Raw genomic sequence first — 19,714 nt, 5'->3', positions numbered from 1 at the left:
AACTTTAGGTTGTTCCTGCTCTTGAGTACAAGGCGTCTCAGCAGTTACATGACAGGTTGGAAGAGGGCCACGCAGCCCATTTAATTCCATTCACTTCCTCTCCCCTCTGCACCACGCAGCCAGGCTCTATTAGTCTTCTGAGAGCAACTACAGTTAAAGTGAAGGATGCCAGGAGGCCCTGGGCACTCAGCACACACTGGATGCACCGTTCGGAGCCGCTAGAGTCACCAGCTCCAAGCTGCAGGCTAGCAGCAGAGAAATCCCAGCATCCATGTCATTGCACGCAGCTTTATTTATCTCCAAGGTTTTACAGGCTAAACACAAGCTCCTTCTCAGAGACACTTCCCAACTGGTTCTGCATTACCACCTGAGCCAAGAAGCAAACTAAACTCAACTGGCACCACAATGAGCCTGGTTTCTCTGTCATTCATTCCTCCCTCGGGAAGCTGCAGGAACTTTCTCCCACAATCAGAGGTGTACCCCAAGGCCAGCAAAAGGCATTGCTGTCACCAGGACCCAGAACTGCTGTGGGCATGAGCAGCGCCACAGAGAGGGATCAACATGCTGCAGGCAGAACCACCAGAGGAACACAATCCCCCACTCAGAGAACAGACACCCGTGGGGCCCAGAGCCAGTGCTGCTCTGGGACACTCAGCCTTCCCCCTGCGGATGAACAGGGAGAGCAGAGAAGCACCTCAGGAGGTGACAGCTGCAGGGCACCCATCTGCTGACACAGTGCTTCCAGCTCTTCCATCTGCCCCGCAGGAGGGTGGCAGTGATCCCATGATTTTGGCTAAAGTGACTAAGCGGGATCGTTTTGTCCTTCCCACCAGTTTTTTGTTTCAACAACACAAAGCATTCCCTGCATGCTCCCCAGAAAACTGAAAAGGAGGGTGAAAAGAAGATCACAGACCACTCTCCTTTCATTTCTCCCTGCAAACCCTCTGCTCCTGGTTCTACGTTTCACAGATGCTGTAAAGGCAATGCCCAGCTAATGATGCAGCCTTAACAAACCACCACAGTCCCAAACTCCAATTTTCATATGAAACAGCTCTTTTCAAGCAGCCAAGTGCCATATTTTATGGTACCTTTGTGATCTGCACAACTGAAATACGTACGCCACGTTACACCACATTTGCATCCTTCAGCAGAAGGAATCTGAACTGCTGTGATTCTTTCATAGGGATGCAGCACAGCCTGGCAGCCTCACAGATTCAGCTGAATCCGTCCATCTGGAAAGCAGCAGCTTGGAACAACATGGCTCTTACGGTTTCCTAGTTTATATCCCACATCCTGGAGTCATTAAAGGCCATTTTTTCACCCTGCTCATCAAGGAATAGAAGATTTCTGGGGACCACAGGGCAGGAAACCATGGAGCTGGGAGGACACCTTCCCAGGACTCACCAGGAGCTGCCTGGGCCAGACCTACCCTGGTTCCCCATGCCCCAGAGGTGCGGGGACGATCTGTAAGCGCTGCCATCCCTCGCAGGCAGCACACGAGAGCACAACCGCGCCGCAGCCCAGAGCCCAGCAGCACCCACCGCCACAGCTCCACCTGCTCTGCCAGCACAGATCAAACCTCTCCAGCACCACTGCTTCGTTTCCACAATTAGCCACATACAGAGGTTTCTCCAGCCTCACCTATGGAGACCAATGACAAATGAATCAACATCATATACCGTAGTTGCCCGTTGCAGTGGCCAAATTTTTGCTACTCAGACCCCTTCCAGTTCAGCATTCCTCCTCCCACCACCGAAGAGAACATACTTTGTTACAGAGACTTTCATATTGGGAAAATATTTTAATATAGTAAACAAGTCAATTTACCTTCCACATATTTTAAATAAGTTTATGCTCATCGTTAAACAAAACTGTTTTTACTTCAACAATGGATTACAGCCTCTAAATTCGTATTGTTCCCAGCTGATCCTGTAAATAGCGAGGAATTTTGGACACCGATATCCTTGTATAGGTAACAGACTGGCATAAACAGCGCAGGAATTCAATGCGGGTTCAAAGGGAGAAGCTAGCCCTGGTGAGGAAGAAAACGAAGCCACAAAATTCCCTTTTGAGGAAAAATCGGGGGGGAAAAGAAGATACCGCAGTTCCACCGAGTCCAAACGGGGTCGAGTCAGTCTCCAGGTCAGTCTCCAGTCAGTCTCCACGGGCGCTGCACGGTGCCGCAGGGACGGGCGAGCCATCGGTCTCCATCATCGGCCGAGCCCCGCGGCCGCATCCCCGGCGGCGCGCGGCCTCCCGCGGCCCGCCCGGCTCAGGGGCTGCCGGCGCCCCGGGCGGAGGCCCCGCCGTAGGTCCGGGGGGCGCGGCGCGGAGCTGCGCGGGGGTGGCGGCGGCGCCGGGGCCGGGGCTGGAGGAGCCGCCGCTGCCGCGCACCGGCTGCCAGATGAGGCTGTAGTAGACGGCGAGCACGATGGCGGCCAGCGAGACGGAGAGCACGTAGGCCAGCACGGTGGCCAGGCGCACCCACTTCTTGTTGGTCTTGGCCGCCATGCGCGCCTTCTTGTCCCCGGTGTAAGTGGCGGGCTTGCCCCGCTCCGCGCCCGCCTCCTTCTCCTTCATGGAGGCCCGGCCCTTGGCCCGCTGCTCCACCGAGCCCTCCGTGCTGGCTCCGGCCCGGATCGGCCGCCGCCGCCGCTCAGGACATGCCGGTACCGCCCGTGCTGCCACCGGTGCCGCTGCCCGCGCTGCCCCGCCGGGGGCGAGGGGCGGAGCGTAGGGGGCAAGCCCGCCCTGAGGGGTGGGAACCACAGGAGGGGTGGGAGGGCAGGGGAGGGGAGGAGAGGGCAGGGGAGGGCAGGGGGCGGAGCTCGGGCCACCCTTTCAAAGGAGCCCCCGCCCCCGGTGCCCGCGTCATCCCACCCCTTGCCCGCCCCGGAGTGAGGGGTGGCCGGTGAGCGGTGCCTCAGGGAATGGGCAGCGCTCGCCCAGCCCCAGGAGGGCTTCTGGCACGGCCTCCTGGAACGCGCCCGGCGCTGGAGGAGGTCAGGAGTCTCCTCTCTATCTTGGCTTCCCGACGGAGTTCCTTTTTGCGGTCTCCCTGATGCAGGTATGTGCTGCCTGCACCTCTGTGAGGCTGCAAGGGTGCCCGAGCCAAGTGGCAGTTTTTTAGAGGGAAAGGCTGCCTTAGTTTTGTCCAAATTGGACTCTTCCCAAACTCGTTATTGATACAATCTAAACGTCCTCTTAAGATATGGCTTCACCTTACTCCACAGGTGTCAGCTCCCTACAAAATTGTTCTATTGTCTTGTTCAAAAGACAACTAAAATGCTAATTTGGGATATAAATTAGGGTTTTTTTCTTTATGGTGCAAGAAAATTACTTTTGGGAATAATGTAGTTGTGCCTTCTGCAATCATCTTCTTGCTCCCTTCAATCTGAGGTCAGTCAGGTGTGGTGGTTGCAGCAAAAACCCTGTGTAAACCAGGACTTGTAGATCTGGAGGAGGCTACAGCAGCTGGAGAGCTGCCTGTTACCCAGAGGCTTCCCCAGTAAGACATGTTATGGAATAAATGGAGTAGCTGCAAAATAATTGTAATTTTGGAAAGGGAATTTGCAGCAATTACTACAAAATGGATTTTCTAGTCATTTTTAATGTGTTTTCTCTCAATGATGGGTTTGCTCCAGCTCCTTCTCTTTTTTGGTTCAGCAGGTGAAATGATGATGAGTTACTACCTCCTACAAGTCCCTTCCCTATGCTCTTGCTTAATTCCAGTGAAGAGGCAGAGGGTTGGCATGTACCAAGAGTGCCTCTGGGCCTTAGTGAGGTCTTGACAGTTTCTGCCTGGTGCTTGTTGGGTTGAAGTACTGAGGCCTGAACACAGGCCCTGAGCAAAGCTGACCTCTCGATGAACCTTCCAGCCAAATGTTGTATGTATCCACTCATATCAACCAATACCATTAGCAATATGATAGATGTAACTGTTCATTCTCAAAACGTGTATTCACCTTTCCCTATTTAGGAACCAGATAAGGCTGGATGTGCAGAACTGTTGGAACATTCCCAGCAAATGTACTGAGTGTGATGGGCTTGCAATGTTCTGCCTTCAGCCCAACAGCTTCACCTCCCTGTTGCATTTATTTGTGACTCACTCATGCTGCAGTGAAGACTTGCCCTTCCTAAAACACACAATTCCATGGTAATATTCAAGAAATTTGATATTCTTAAGGCTCTCTTCTCCCTGTCAACCCTCTACTCTCAGGGCTCTGAGTAAGACCAGGTTTGTGTTTGTTAAATGTGAAGTCTTGGCTTTTGCCAAGGTTAGGTGAAAGCTTTTCATTTTATTGAGGACAAACAGCTGGGTGTGAGCTTCTCTCCAGGCAGTTGTGAGCAGGTTTGTGCCTTCTTTCCTAAACAGAATTCCTTGTTAACAACCACCCCTAAAGGAGCTGCAGTAATGGTGCTTGCTTTGTCCTTGGGGTTTTAGCAAAAACACCAAGCTGTGCTCTGAGTGGGCTCCTGTGGTGCAAAACTGGAGCTCTGGGGTGTTGTAAAGTCAGCGACTAGACACAGCTTGCAAATTATCCCTCTCTAGGATTCTTCCTAAAGAGCACAGAAGAGATCCCTTGCTGGAGACAGAGTCAGGGCTACATGATGCACTCAGGGACTCCTGCCAAGGAAGGAGAGCTGCAGCGTCCCTAAACAGCCTTCCTCCCACCACGCCAAAAACTGCTCTGCAGGCTCCTGTTCTTTATAAGCTCCTTTAATTTTGACTTCTCATGTCTGAGGGTCCACTAGAAAGCTTGAATTCTGCTGCTACCTCTTGCATTGGGATGTTTGTTTGCTCTCCAAGGGCCCCTGAAGGATGTAGCTAAATGAACCTGTGTTATTGATTTTCCACAATTACAGTCAGTGAATAGCCTCCCAGTGCTGCAGGATAGGGAAGACTTCATTAAGGGAAGATTGCTGGCCTGAGATAGATTCTCTCCATGCAGACCCTGCTTCTGAGAGTAGCAGAATACTGGATGGGATGCCTGGGACGTCTCTCTGAGCTGTGCAAAGGCCTTTGCAGGGAGGAGGAGAATGCTGTAGGTTGAGGCTGGATATTATGGAAATGAGAGCTTTGGGCTAGCATGTGGAGAAGTGAAATTTGTGTAAGAGTCGGGGAGGACCATGGCTGACACCTGTTCAGTTTTGTGAGCTGAGTTGGCAAACAGTTGGAGTAAGTTGGGCTGGTGCAGTGGGAAGTAAATGTTGATGAGCTTAAGAGCAGAATGGTGCTTTCTCCCCCAGTATCCTAATTTCCTGTGCAGTGTTTTGTACTGGAGGTAAATACAGGTGGGAACTGGCTGCATCCACCTCCAGGTGTGGTACAAGTTGCTTTCCTCTTCTTGTTACTCTGCTGCTGAAGTGTACCATGAGATGAGCACATTGTTTGTGTGCCACTGCTCCTCGTGCTCTTCCTTTCCTGTTAATGACCTGTCTTGGAAAGTCTTGTTCTTTTCCCAGCAGTGAGGAATGGCATGGTTCAGCCAACCCTAGGCAGGAGTGACTTGGCGCTGCAGGAATGCATGGGATGTTTAAATGTGATCCTGCTTGCAGCACTCACTGCGCTGCTTGGAAATACGCTGAAAGGTGGCAGTGCTGTGAACACAACACACTGCCCCGTGAGCAGTTCATTATAGGCTTAGCCATGTCTTGGTGATTGGACAGACAGTTTCTTGGGCTTTGGGGTTTTTTTGCACAAGACCTCACTGCTTTTATGGTTTTGTGGCATCTGTGGCCATTTCTCTGTGCTACAGTCCACTGCCCTCTGACTTTTGCAGATCAAGCTGAAGAGTCATGCTGAGAGCTGTCAGGAGTCCTTGGCCTTGTGGTTTCGGCTCGAAGTGGGACACAAGATATGTCCCTGTTCACACACTCAGCAGTTCTGCTCTCTAGGGTGGTAAGAAAATATTGGCTCTGTGGTCTTAATGGTATCGTTAATCCTTTCCGGATTGCCAGCGTTCTGAGGGCAGAGCAGCCACAGGAGCAGTGGGATGGGCTGGCATTTGTGAGCTGGGGGTTCATTGCTATGTGCAGTGTCACAGCTCTTCACTAGAGGACAGCATTACACATGGCAAAGTGATTCTCCTGCAACAGTGCTGCGAGAGATCTCTTACAGATTTTCTGTGCCAGGAGTAAGCTGGGGTGGAGGTTATAGTAATTTGCTGGAAGTCAGAAGAGAGGTTTAACGGTGTGGCTTAAATCAGTGTCTGGAAGCCTTGTCTGAAGGGTGATGCTGCCTGCCTTGCTGCTGCATGCACCCTAGGGGGGTACAGGCTGCTGGATAGGTAGTACAGGAAGAGAAGGAAGAATATTAAATTTTAAAAAATTAAATGTTTGCATATCAAAACTGTTGTAGCAAGTGGTGGGTTGCCTGTCAGGGAAGGTATGGGAGGAAAGCAAGGAGACAGAGGGGTGTGGGATGAGTGTACAGTGGGTGATGTGCCTTATAGGAGAGAGAAAATAAAGGATTCTTTGAATAAACAACTACTGCTCAAGTGCTGCTGTTTGTGCCTGCTCTGATGTTGGAGCCCTCTGCAGAGGGCAGTACTGCTGTTTTGTCCTATCAGGGCTCCATCAGCCATCTCTGCACGCAAGGGACAGAGGCTCCTACAAAGCAAGGAGTGTGAAGTGGAAGATAAGGAGGCTGGGTTGGGCAAGAGCTTTTGTGACAACCTTTGTGCAAGTGGGGGTTTGGCCCTTGCTGTTGGGCATCACGTGGACTTGCAGGGCAGCCACCAACTTGGGCACTGCTCTTCATGCTGCTTGTGTTTGGTTGGGTCTTAATTATGATTTCATTATTCATTGAATTAAGGTTTTATTCCCTGGGGGAAGCTGACCTTGAGCAACCTGTGAGTCAAGCTGTGGCAGGATTCTTGCTTACTTTGTTGATGAGGCAGAGAAAGCTGGTGAATATCCGGGTGTGAGAGAAGGACAGAAGCAGCCTCTCAGTGAGGCCCTGGCAGGAAGCACACTTGGTTCACAAAGCTGTGATAACTGATAGTACCAGTCAAGCCACGGGATCCAGTAGCTATGACTGATCTCACCTGCCCTTGGCAGTACCAGGTGGCAAAGCTCATCCCACCTCTCACTGCTTTGCAGCTGTGACCTCCAGGGCCTTCCTGCAATGCTGTCAGTGTTCCAGAGGCTGGGAGGACTGCAGCACCTCTGAGCAAGATTAATGCACTCTATTCTCTCCATTGCTGCTCTCTAATTTAAAGAGAAGCAAACCTGAAGCTGCTCTGGCCTTGCAGAAGAGATCAGGCGAGTGTAGAGAACTTTCACTCCTCACTGCACCCTTTGTAATCTTCTGCTTCTCTGCTTGGGAGTAACCACTTTTCCTGAGTGTGGGATCCTGGTGACACTGGCTTGGCTGGGCCTTGGAATATCCCAGTGACCCTAAGGAAAGAGCCAACTGCCTTCTGTTGGATAGCCAATTCCTGTAAGTGCAAGATTGATAAATGCAGAAAATGCCATGGCAGCTGGAAATACGGGAGCTCTCTTATTCCCAGGGTTTTTTTGGCAGGTAAACCCCTTGAAAGACAGAGGATGTTGTGTTTGCTCAGGGTTCTCTTATCCTGCAGCAGGGAGCTCTGATTCCTGCCTTGATTATTTTACAGTTGGAGCACTTGCTAGAGTTCCACTTCATCTCTCCTGCCTCATGCCACTAGCACCTGAGAATGCCCTTAGGATTCCTTCAGTGACCATTCCCCAGCTGTCCAGGCTGCTCCAAAGTGCCAGACTTATCACATCAGGGCGGGGAAGAAAGGAAGGAACAAAACGTGCAGCTGGCTCACCGTACTGGGGAGGGGGCCGTTTGTTCTCCCGCTTTTTCTGTGCTACTTTTGCCAGCAGCTTGTCCCTTTTGAGCAATGGCAATCTTGGCTTTGATAGGAGATGAGGATGACATCTCACCACGTGCCTGGGAATCCACAGCAATCCACAGTTATTTCCACTTGTTATTAGTTGAGGGGCTCTGCCTCTGACTAAAATTGATCTTGGCCGTGTCACGCCTTTTCATAAGCTGCTCTCCAGGTTAGCCAGTGCCCATCAGGAGCTCCTTTTCTCCTCTGCTGCCCACATGGAATTCCTTTGTTCCAAGGTCAGGAGCAGAGACTCATTTTGGCCCAGTTTGCCTTTAACCTGTTCTGCTTTTGGTCATTTCCCTGCTGCTTTGTCACTATAATCCCCATCTTGCCCACCTCTCCTGTTCTGTGTCCCGTGTATTTGCCACAGAGCCAAGTGAGTCTGGAATAGCGCAGTTCCTGGGACTCTGGGAATGTTTTATTTCATCTGGGGAATTTCCAGCTGCCCTGCTGGTCTGTCTCACTTTGAGGCTGACATTCAGAAGAGCCCATAAGAGAAAGGAAAACTGTTTAAGACTGGACAGTGCGGTGAGTGGCCCCAGAAATGGAATGTGTCCAGAGCAAGGAAGGAGTTTGTTTCCTGGGACATGTGGCCTCTTGCATGAAGGGGGCAGTCTGCTTGTAGCCAGAGCTGAGCTGCTCCGTAACCACAGCTGCTGAAGCAGTTGGAGCATTTCTGGCAATGCCTGTACTTCGTCAAGAGAGCATTTAAGGAAGTTGAGTTGCGGAAGTTCACCGAGCCGGGTGCCTCACCAGCACGGCTCCAAGGAGTGGATCCCTCCCGGAGGCACGGTGGGTGTTTGTGCCCACCAGCACCCCAGCCATCGCCAGCCTTCCTCTGGGTGACCTTGGGTGAGGCTCTGCTTGCCTGGAGAGCTGTTGATTTACAATGCAGATTCATCGCTCCTCGCCTGCCTGTCCCTGCCCCTCCTAAATTGGGCTGGGATATAAGAGGTTGTTTGCTCTCCGATGCCAACAGTGGCCATGGCAGAACGCCCTGCCACGTGAGAGGCAGAGATAGAGGAGAGGGGGCTAAGGAGGAGTGAACTGTGCAGTTGCTCTTGCTTCTGGTAGCTGAGGATCACATCTGCACGACCATGTCTGTGCTGAACCCTGTCCTGCAGCCCACGGAGGTGAAGGACTACCTGTGCAAGGGCGACCGCTTCATCAAATGGGATGATGTAAGTACTGGGGTGTTCCTTCCCTAGGCCGTGCCTGTGGTGGCAGGGAGACACTGGTTAGGTCACAGTTTGTGGGGAGGCTGGGAGCCTGTGTTCAATGTGGTATCCCACCTGACAGCAGAGATCTCTGGATGGGGAAAGGGAACTGGCAGCAACAGGAAAGCTGAGGACTGAAGTAAAGGGGATGTTGTGTGTGTGTGTAAGGGATTGGAGACAAGTTTTCTACACAGCTTATAGTGGAGGATGGAAACAAATGGAGTGAGTGTGTACTGGGTCTGTGTGTGCAGCCCCTGCTGTAGGACAGAAGGTCCGAACCTTAGGAAGATGGTCACTGCTGGGAGTCCCTGTGGGGCAAGATGCAAATGCCACATTTGGACTTTCTGGAGGAGCATGAGGGGTAGGATCTACTGCAGAGCAAAGAGCACGCACTGCACTTTTCAGATAGAGATGAAATCAGGCTCCAAGTTGCTTCCTCTTATGGCCCTGTTGCCTGAGTGGATTGGGGGTGAGCCATGGCCTCCCACGCCTGCCCAGCCACTGGGTCTGGGAATGACTGAACAGCAAAGGGCCTGTGCTTCAACAGCGCTGAAGCCTCTAGATGCTGCAGCAAGCTGCTGCTCTCTCCAGCTCGTTGTCCTCTTTACCTTCAAAACAGCTGCTTTGCATCACTGCCTTTCTGTGTGAGGGGAAGAAAGTGTAGAGCAGCAGCAGTTAATTGGAATGTAAAGGTTCCCCTCCTCATTTTCTAAGGAGGCAAAGGGAATGCTTAACCCAGCACCCACAAACCTGAGCAGGAGGAGAGAGAGCAGCTGCCCATCTGTGCTGTCTGGAGATGGACTGTCTGCTGTTGAGCATGAATGTTGATGAAAGGGGGAAAGCCCACATTATGGTTATTCACAGGGGTCTGGGGAGATGGTTCATGTGGTGTTGCAACTGAGATGATCAGAAGGAGCCTGCAGCAGCAGTGCAGGAGGGATTAGCACTTTTGTGGGTGTGAAGCTGGAATAGAGTATTAAGTCCCAAAGGAGCATGTGGGGAGTGGATCACCTGTGCACAACATCAGTGGGGCAGTCCAGCGGCACTGAGAATGAGAGCAGTGTACTGTGCAGCTGGCAGGAAGGATGGATGTGAGGAATATGAGTTGGAATATGGCTGCCAGTTGCCCTGTTAGCAGTACATAAACAGGAGGATGACACCGGGGTACAGTGAAAAGCACAGCCTTCCTCTTTCCTGTGGGTCCACTGCCTGCAGAGTGCACTTGGGGCTTCTTAGAATTTGAAATCTGCTTTCTCAGAATAATAGTAGCCAAACTTGTCTAAAATTGCTGATGAGTTTGTGCTCAGTCCTTGGGGAGCATTCTCCCAAGAACTGGAAGCTGTTAAGTACTTCACTGGGTATTCCTGGGATAGGTTCCCCTGAAAACCAAGGTGAGTCAGTTGGGCTTCCAAGACCCACCAAGTGTTTATTTCCTGCTGTAGTTGTTGATTAGTGAGCTCAATTCCTGTCTGGATCTTTCCTTAAGGTTTATATATTGGTAAACAATTCTAAGTGGTGGCCTCAACTAAGTAGTTTACAGGCCTGATTTCCACCAATCAAGAAAGGCTTCTCCCTGAGTGGGCTGTTCTGGTCACATTGCTCCATCACATTGGGCTTTCCCAATCCGTGGTTAGAACAGGCTGCAGAGGATGATGGTGAGAGCTCCAGATTGCAGGATTGCTGTGCTTTAGAATTCATGAGTGTTGAGTGTTTTGTATTTTCAATTGACATGACTGTACTGCTGGTAACAGTTTTGAACTCCCTCCAGGATAAGTGAGGCAAAGGAGTTAAGGAAGATCAGATTGGCCTCTTACATCACTGTTCAGCCTGGGACTGAACTAGGGCCTTCCAGCAAAAAAGCAAATCCACACTTTTTCTACAGAGCCCTCACCTTGTCCAGCTTTGGTAAGGCACTATCTAGAGGAGAGAGCAATGGATCGCTGACAGGCAGGACTGTTCTGACCTGTCCCACGGAGTTAGTTGCAGGACCCTGGGGTAAGGAGCAGCTCTGCAGTGCTTTGTTCAGCATCCAGCAAGCTGGGGCTCCTAAGCAGACTGAAGAGGTGAAGTTCTGCTACATGGGTGGTAGCTGAGTTGAAGAACCAGCTGGGAGCCCTGTCAGAACCCCAGGCAGGGCACAAGGCAGTAGCTGACCTCTAGAGCAGGGCAGGTGGGTATGGGTTTGGCTCTGTGCTGCCTCTGAATCCTCATAGTAGAGTCAAAACTGTTCCTATCTCTGAAAGATTATGGATTACAGGATTTTAGCAGACAGTGTTTGCTTTTTGCCCCACAGTGAGAAGCAGCCAGTTTGGCTGCCAGACCATCTTCTGCAGGATTGCCCGTTTCCTTTGCTGCCAGGAGCTGCCCCATTGGAGAGGCTGCTTGCACCCCTGGCAGGCCTGGCCCTGCCTAGGAGTCTGGCTGGCAGCAGCTTCCTTGCAGCCTCAGCTTGCCCTCCAGAAAGCTGCTTTGTGGGAGATAAGGGTAATCTAGAACATGGCATGATCCTCTGTGGTGATACTGTGGAGCCTGTTCTGCTCTCCATGGCCACGTGTGCAGGGAACCAGCCAAGAGCTCTGGGAACACGGACATGGTGCTGGGCAGGCTGGCGCTGGCCCTGGCACAGCAGGAGGAAGACAGGAGGCAGTAAAAGGACCACATATGATGTGCTGTGCAATGAGCACTTTACTGCAAATATGTATGGAAATGGAGGTCCCTGAAAATATCGATACACTCTAGAGTGAAGCATGAGTAAAAAACTCAGGAATCTGAGGCCAAGGGACAAGTACGACTTCCAGATTTCATTACTGGTTTCATAGTAGCAGTGATGTGCTTCAGCTTCCTGAATTGAATTTGGAGCTTTCCCAGAAATGGCTGTGTGGGGTTCAGGATGAGCCCCAAATGATTTCATCTGATTGCAGCCTCTGGTGTGGGTGTCTGCACAGCTGCTTCTTTCTATGGTCAGTGCAGAGACAGTCTGTGGAGTTTCAGAATCCCCATCTGAAGTAGCGTAGTGATGCTGCATTGATCCATCCCCTCCTGGAAGCCTTCCTGACTAGGAGCCTAGATAATCTGCATGGACACCTGGATGGGAGATGCCATGGATGAATGCTTTCTCTGCTTGGCCTGGGTTACTCCTGAGCTTGTGGAATGAAGCAGGTCAAAGAAGACTTTTCAAATGAAACAATTAATTGAATCTCCAGATACTTTATCTTGTTTCTTTGTGTAGAAAGCTCCAAGAGAGCTGTTCTTGTTAAATGCACAGGTTAGGTGAGACTCAGGATTCAGCTTCCAGAGCCTCACAGGTGTCACTGTGGAGATGTCCTAAAATCTCCTAAAACCTTGTGGATGTTTTCTCCAAGTCACCCAAGGTGCCAACATTCTTTCTTTTGTTGTTTTTTTTCTGTCAGGAAACATCAAATGCTTCTCCTGTGATTCTCCGAGTGGATCCCCAGGGCTTTTACATGTACTGGACCTACCAGAGCACGGTAAGTGCTGAGGCTGCACAGCTCGGGCTCCAACCAGCCAGGTCAGCTTTGTGTGAGATGACAACACTGCAAGTGCTCGAGTCCTGCAAGCTGCCATACTCATTCCTCTTAGCAGGGACACCCCACCAAGGAGTGGGGGCTGGTCTTCACAGCACCAGGAAAGTGCAAGAACTGAAGGTGTGAGTGTGGCCTTTCTGTGCCTTTCACGCTTTCACCTTTTTTGACTCCTGCAAAGCTTATTATGTGTCCGTCAAAGGACTTAATGGAGAACAGTTGTGCTGATATCCCTGTCACCCAGCAAGATGCAGGATTCTCCTGACCTGTACAGTGGGGCTATTAACTGACTCATTGGGGTTTTTAGACTTTTTAATTAAAAAGTAGTGACCGTAGTGATGTAGGGCCTACATGGAGTCTGGAGAGTAAGTTGTGCTCAAGGTGATGTTTGCAGGCTGCCGGAGCAAAGCAGAAGATGCCAGCTGCTGGAGGAGAGGGAGAGACAACACATGGAGGAAAGAGAATTCAGTTCCTCACTGATGAGTACATCAAGTGATGGAGAGGGAGGTGGAAGGCTGGGCTTACTTCTGCTTTCCAGAGCAAGCTGTGGTTCAGCTCTACTTCCTCTGCCTGACCTACATGCCATGGCAGAGTCAGACAGTCCTGCACAGGCCCTGGCCAGGGACCTGGTGGGTTTGGGTGAGCTCTGCCTTTCCAGAGATTGTGCCCTTTGCCAGCTCAGACCAGGCACTGCCACAGCCGCATGCCCTGAGAACAGTGTCACACCACTGGGGACTGTCACACCCCTTGATGTCTCTGTCACTCCTGTTCTGCTTCCAGGGTCCCCTCAGGCCGTAGAATATCTTCTTTAAGGGTGCCAGCAGGAAGAAGTGGAGCATGAAGTGAGGCAAGGGGAGCTGGTGTCACCACAGAAAGGGACATACTTCATTGGGATACCTGGGGAAGGGGCTGGGGGAAGAAAGCATAGCTGCCACAAGGAAAGCCAGACTGGAAAGGGTCTCACATTCCTGGAAAATGCTGTTGGTTAGCAGCTAAAGTAAACTTAACTGCTTTTGCACTAGGGACTCAGAAAGGAGTGGGATTAGGAGTAAAATTACTTCCTGCTTAACAATAAAATAGGGATACAGCCAGATGACATGGCATCCACGTTGTCCTGTAATGTGATCTTGGAAAATAATATTATCTGCTGCAACAAGTATAATTTGTTCTCCAGATCCATGGTGAGAAGAAAAATTAGTAACAGAGGAAGGAAATTCAGGTTGGATATTAAAAGAACAAACAAGACAGCAAGCCAGTAGTGAGGACACAGAGGTGGTGCCTGGGGAAGGCTGTGCAGTGTCCTCTGTGGGAATGGCTTCCCTCCCTGCCTTGTTCCTGCTGGGAGAGCTCTTCCACAGGGAAAGACTAAGCCAAACCTGATTTACAGCTTCTGGGGGCTCTGTCATGGAGTGCTTCCCTTCCTCCTTTGTCTTTCCTCATTCTCCTTGTCCTTATTCTGTTTGTAGGAAAGAGAAATTCTGGATATCACCAGCATCCGAGACACCCGAACAGGGCGATTTGCCAAAATGCCCAAGGTGAGGCCACAGCTTCTTTCTGTCCTGTGTTTCAGTGGAAAGGCAGGGCTGCCTGAGGTTTTGGTGGGCTCAGGGAGTTTGTCCTGGATTTCTGTACGAAGAAGCTAGAGAGGATCTCATCTCCTTACACCTCAGCTATATAAATGCAGAAAAGTCATCTTGACTCTTGTCCCTGACCTCCTAGGGGCCCTCTGTGCACCCAAAAGCAGCACTTCCAGACTATGGTAGATGGGCTTATTGGAAGGAATATGTCAGAAAGCCAGGAAAAGTAATTCCCCTTTCAAGTGCCTTGCTGCACTGGTAAGTCCTGCTGGAGACTGATGCTCCTGCACTGAGACACCGGAGGTGCTGTTGTGTAAGGATGCACAGGGTACCCACAAACCTGGAGTTACAATGCCATTCCAACAGTGTGTGCTGGGCTTTTTCCCTTTAAAGGGAAGAAAATGAGTTTTCAGAAAAACTAGTTGCATGTCCTCCCCCACCCCCCCATATATTTTTACATTTGGACATGATCAGGGCTTTGTTCTTGATTTCAGTTATAACTGAAGCTTCTTGCAGACCTTGTTAGGACTTTGTTTCTAGGACTTCTTCTTTATTTCCATGTATGGAAAAGGCAAGGAAAAAACTGCAGTAAAGCACAAAGGTGGAAAAGGGACCAAAGAAGTAAAGCTGATGCATCATGTGGTGACATAGGTGACTCTCTAAGGCAAAAGGGAAAGGTTTTGCAATATCTCCTGAGCCTCAAGCAGCCTTTTGCACAAGTTGTATGGCTGTTTTCTCAATCTGCTCTGAAAATGTCTATTCAGAGCTCCCCAAGACCAATATTTCTTAAAATACCATAAAAAGGTGGGTGCTAAAGGCACAGCAGAGCTCAAGAACAGTACTTATCATAAAAACATTTCCTTCCGAGAAACTGCCTTTCTCCTTAGAAGTTCACTAGAATGGAACATACTTCAGTTTTCAATGAGCCCAAAACTTTGTCAACAACTTGTTTTGTGGGAATTGTGCTTTAAAATGCTGTCAGAGGTTGGATTTTCATTTGAGAGAATAAAATATTTGGGGCTGTTTAAGTTGGTATTGCCCTCCAGATGGGACACACTAAGGAAGAGGCTGACTTAAAGGAGAGGCATGAAATACTCTTTTCTAGGGTGTTAAACTTTGAGAACCTGTTGGCAAAATGAATTAATCTTTGATGTAGGTAATAAATTGTTGGGGGAAGTACTGAGGCCATGGCTGGATGTCCTGGTGGTAACAGGAGGCTGAAGAAACATGGCCTAGATTTTAAGAATTAGTTAAGAATACTAATTGGAGAGTACCAGAAGACAGTTGGCCAATGGTACAGAGTTATTTGGGGTAATAAAATCAGGCTGGTTTGTAGGAAGACCTTGAATTGCTGATTGAATGCATGATCTAATGAGTGATACATTTTATACAGATAAAAATCAGGCAATGCACACAGAAAAAAATCCCTTATCCTTCTATAATAACAGGTCCTGAGTTGACTGTTGCTACTCAGAAAACATCGTGGGTGTATGGTAAAATATCAATGTAGTGCTCAGCAGTATTTGCCTCCTAAAAGTAAATTGCATGTTAGGGATTACAAGGAAATCATGAGGAAGTTGTGCTGTTGTGTGCACCCCAAATGGATCCATATCTATGTGCAATTCTAGTGTCTCTCAGATTTAGTGAGAACTGGAAAAGGTATGGAAGAGGAGCAGGATTAACAAAGGAATGCAGTGGCTGCTGGGGGCAGAGCATGTGAGTAGGAGGGACTGTATCCTGGCAGAAGGAGTAAGGTGAATGGGATGTGGAGTGCTGTAATATCAGCAGCTGAATGGAGAAGGGGAGCATGAAGCAGTTCCTCAGGGTTTGAAGCAGTTACTCAGGGTTTCTTCCAGTGTAGGATCTCCATATAAGGTGGAATTTTCCAGAGGGAGGAGTGGCACAAGCAGGAGGTGCTGCTGTCCCACCTCATATCACCATGCCACTGGTAATGCTTCCTGCCCAGTCATGGAAATGTGAGTATAAAACATCAGTACAAGAAGGAAATGTCCTTAGGGCATTATTAATTGTGAGATAATGCCTCTGGGTTAGGAGGCTGCTGAATCCTAGATTGCTGGGAGCTGCAGGAATGTGTCAAAGAAATGCCAGTGCGTATGCCCTGTTCCAGCACTTTTCCCTATGCACCTGGATGGGGCTGCTCTGTTCTAGCTGTTGTAATAGGCCAGGGATGGGATTTTAGAGCCATGGGAATTGGCTGCAGCTCATTTTTGAAGAACGACAAAGCACAGGTCAAGCACTGACTGATTTGAGTATTCTCAGTGGGCAGAAGTGATGCACTTGATGACAACCTTTGCTGTGAAAATCCCAAGTGCTTTTTGAATTCTGCATTTTACAGACTCATTTGAAATAAGTCCCCTTTTTCTTTCAGGGAGTTTACTGGAATTCTGTGATAACACGTAGCAAAATGCATTAGACTGGCTCCTTATCCATCTTTTCCATGTGGATCCTGGGAGGTCTTGTGTGGGCACTGAAGGGGTGTTGAACCAAGATGTGCCATCTGGGTCTGGAAGATTGTTACTTACACATAGCTCAGCTATCCTTGATGCCTCTGGCTTAAAGCCCTCAGGGTCGTGTTCATTTGGCTCTCCTGAGAGCAGAAGTTCACAAAGGAATGCAGAAAGCAGGGAAAAATTCTTCTCATGAAGCACCACACCCTCCGCATGGGGCGGCTATGTCTGGGATGTTGTTACAAAAGGCATTAATATAAAAAACTGGTGTGGTGAAGCAAATAAAAATTTGTTTAGAGGTGGAAGAATGAACCTGGGTGCTGTTCTGCCCTGTTACAAAACAGTGGCTTGGAATGGTTGTGGAATAGAACTGTTGGAATTGGTGCAAAGAGTTAACTTGTTTCACTGCCTGAAGGTGGAGAAGAAATGAGCCATCGGCCTTATTTAGGACAAGGAGAGCAGGATCACAGTTGTAGGAAGAACTGTGGATGGCACCAGCAATGAAAGGAGCATCCTTTCCTGTTCCCTGCAAGTGATGTCCCAGTCAATCTGCAGCTGCTCTGAGACAAAGCTTGTGGCCTGGTTTTCCTGCTGGATTGTGACTGGAGGAAGTCCAGAGGAAGGAGAGTGCTGTATGGAGAGCATCTGTGCCGCTGCATTCCACAGCAAGGGGCTGTGCAGGTTTGGGCTGTGGCTCAAGGATGTAATCTGCCCTGAGTTTTCCAGTCCTATGGCACTGACAAGTCTCTCTGGGAGGGGGTGGATCACTGTGGATGTTGGGAGTTTCCTGCTCTCAGTAGCACTTTCCCACACACCACTGCCGAGCAAGAGGTTTGGGGTTTTTCTTTGTTACCTCTGCACGCAGCAAGAACAATAACACCAAAGCAGCCACGTGAAAAGCCACTTGAGAAGAGACCTGCTGCCGTGTGCACTGCCAGCACGGGTCACAGCTGGAAGCCCGTTCATGCTTAGGGATGGTTAGGGAGCAGGTAGTGCCCGCTGGGAAAGGGGACTCGCTGAGGGCTGCCGGCCCTAGGAGCAGCCTCCAAATGGAAATGGCCCTCGCCTGCCTTCCCCAGTCCTCGCCTCGCCACAGAGCAGAATCTTCCCCAGCCCCTCCCACGCAGGGCTCCCTGCTTACCCGCCCCTGCGAGGTTCTTTGAGCGCGGCTTCGCGTTTCTGCCGTGACTTTTCTTTGCGGATTTTTTTTTTTTTTTTTAACATGGGGCAGAGCGAACTTTGGCGTGTGTTCAAGAGAATAATAAAGATAAGAATGAGCAGCGCCTTTGAACAGCAAGGAGACAAGATTCAAAAGCTATTGACTGTAGTTCAGCAGTGTGCTGATACAGATCAGGCTGTTATTTACAATCAGGTCTGTGTTTTCAGTAATGAGGAATAAAAAGGGCTGCTCCATTTGTGGGGCTTCTTGTGATTTCTTTTTTAAGGCACCAAGACCCTGGAATGCTGACAAAGAATCTAATAATAATAAAGGCCAAAATACATGATGTTTTAGGCCAGACTTCTGGCCTATTGGCTGCGTCTTGGGGTTTGTTTAGATGTTTCAGAAGGCATTGGCTTTGAGACAGGCATATTTTTTAAGAAAAACAGAAGTTGTACTTTCTGATTGTCCTGATTATAAACCAGCTTGATTCTCTGTCCACATTCTGTTGGTGTTGAACCTGGAGATGCAGCCTGAGCTGCACATGTACAGGAAGAAAATGATAGCAAAGCATTGCACTCATCACGTTTTGAGATTATAAAGTTGAAGCCAGTGGGAATACTCAGGAACCATGCAGGACGATCAGAGTGCCCTCGGAGCTGAGCTGTGGCTGTGAGCCACAGGCTGTAAATACTGTGGGTGGTCAGTGGTTCTGCTGCAGCAGAGGGGATGAGCAGCGCTGGCATTGGGATTCAGCAACTTGTGAGCCCAGGACAGAGCTGAACTAAATCTAATTCCAGCCCTTCAGCTGGAGAGCGATTGTATGGAGATACCAATCTGTGAGCGTGCAAGAGAGAGGCAGATACGAGCCTGTGTCTGGCAAAGGATGTATATATGGTGGAGCAGGAGCTGAGCAAGGAAATGGGCATGTGTGAGTGATGAGCCCTCCTGCTTTTGCCATCGTTGTGCAGTGAGTTCTGGGGCCACACATTCTCCTCTGTCCCTGACAGGGTTTCCCTGCTGGATTGCACAACACTGTGGGCTATTCTGTGCCTGGGAATCTGAACTGCTGCATTTTCCCGTTCCTTTAGGTAAAACACCGAGGGCTGAGAGTGCTCCACTCAGTGGATTTTTGTCTGCCTGTGTCCCTGAGATGCTTGGCACAGGGACAGGTTGGCCCTCCCCATTCCACAGCCAATATGTCCAGCGTGGAGCAGCAAGGCTCATGGGGACAAGGAGTGTTACCTCCAGAGTCAAAGGCATAGCCCAAATATCTTGGGGATTTCTTTTTCCCTTCTGGCAACCAAACAAGAGCTCTCTTCTCCAAAAGACGTGATTTGATGTCCTAGTGCCACAAGACACAGCTCTGTCAGGGCAAAGTAACACAACAGGTCCTGCAGTCAGTCGGCTCTGCCCCCTTGACTCTTTGTTTATATTTGCATGAGAATTTGCTTCTCTCTGGACTATGGATCTCTGTACAGCTGAGGATTTTAGGGAAATCAGGAGGGTGGGGCATGAAACTCCAGCTGATTCCATATTCCAGCCACTCTGCTAGTAGGTTGTTTTCTGCTTGTCTGGATTTTTTTTAAAGGGATTTGCTAAGAGTGTTTCCCTTCTGATTTGCATGGCTAATATGCGTGTCCTGCTTTTCATGCAGCAATTCCTCTTTTTCCTTTATGGCTACCTGCAAGGTGACAGTGAGTAATGCCAGAGCGAAGCTGTGGCACAAGGCACTAAAGGAGTGCAGGTTGTGAAAGAGCCACGATGTGGCATCAGGTTCAGAGCTCCTGCACACAGTCTCTGCTCCTCTCTCCACATCTTCATTGGGTGTTGGATGCATCACTGCCTGGATAAGAGCAAAACTGCTCGGCTTGCTGGGGACT

General features: G+C 49.8%; 2 protein-coding genes across 4 annotated transcripts in view; one reads left to right on the top strand and one right to left on the bottom strand.

The window, feature by feature from the left end:
- Positions 1-1,781: 1,781 nt before the first annotated feature.
- Positions 1,782-2,728, bottom strand: INAFM2 (InaF motif containing 2). Its single transcript, XM_041404093.1, has one exon. It carries the CDS (start codon positions 2,578-2,580, stop codon positions 2,155-2,157), a length of 426 nt encoding a protein of 141 aa, XP_041260027.1. The 5' UTR covers positions 2,581-2,728; the 3' UTR covers positions 1,782-2,154.
- Positions 2,729-8,490: 5,762 nt separating this feature from the next.
- The window catches only part of PLCB2 (phospholipase C beta 2), a 37,188-nt gene continuing 25,964 nt past the window's right edge, over positions 8,491-19,714 (top strand). Inside the window, exons 1-3 of one of the 3 annotated variants that reach the window (XM_041404097.1) lie at positions 8,491-9,049; positions 12,496-12,573; positions 14,094-14,162. In XM_041404097.1, coding sequence (XP_041260031.1) covers positions 8,966-9,049; positions 12,496-12,573; positions 14,094-14,162 — 231 coding nt within the window. In that variant the 5' untranslated portion in view covers positions 8,491-8,965. The remainder of the gene's footprint in view (positions 9,050-12,495; positions 12,574-14,093; positions 14,163-19,714) is intronic. The other 2 variants (XR_005952627.1, XM_041404095.1) reach the window with 2 other exon arrangements.

The sequence above is a fragment of the Onychostruthus taczanowskii genome, unplaced genomic scaffold, assembly GCF_017590055.1.
Source record: "Onychostruthus taczanowskii isolate IOZ18803 unplaced genomic scaffold, ASM1759005v1 scaffold208, whole genome shotgun sequence".
NCBI lineage: Eukaryota > Metazoa > Chordata > Aves > Passeriformes > Passeridae > Onychostruthus > Onychostruthus taczanowskii.
The sequence above is the reverse complement of the archived record's forward strand: the minus strand, read 5'-3'. Positions and strand labels throughout refer to the sequence as shown.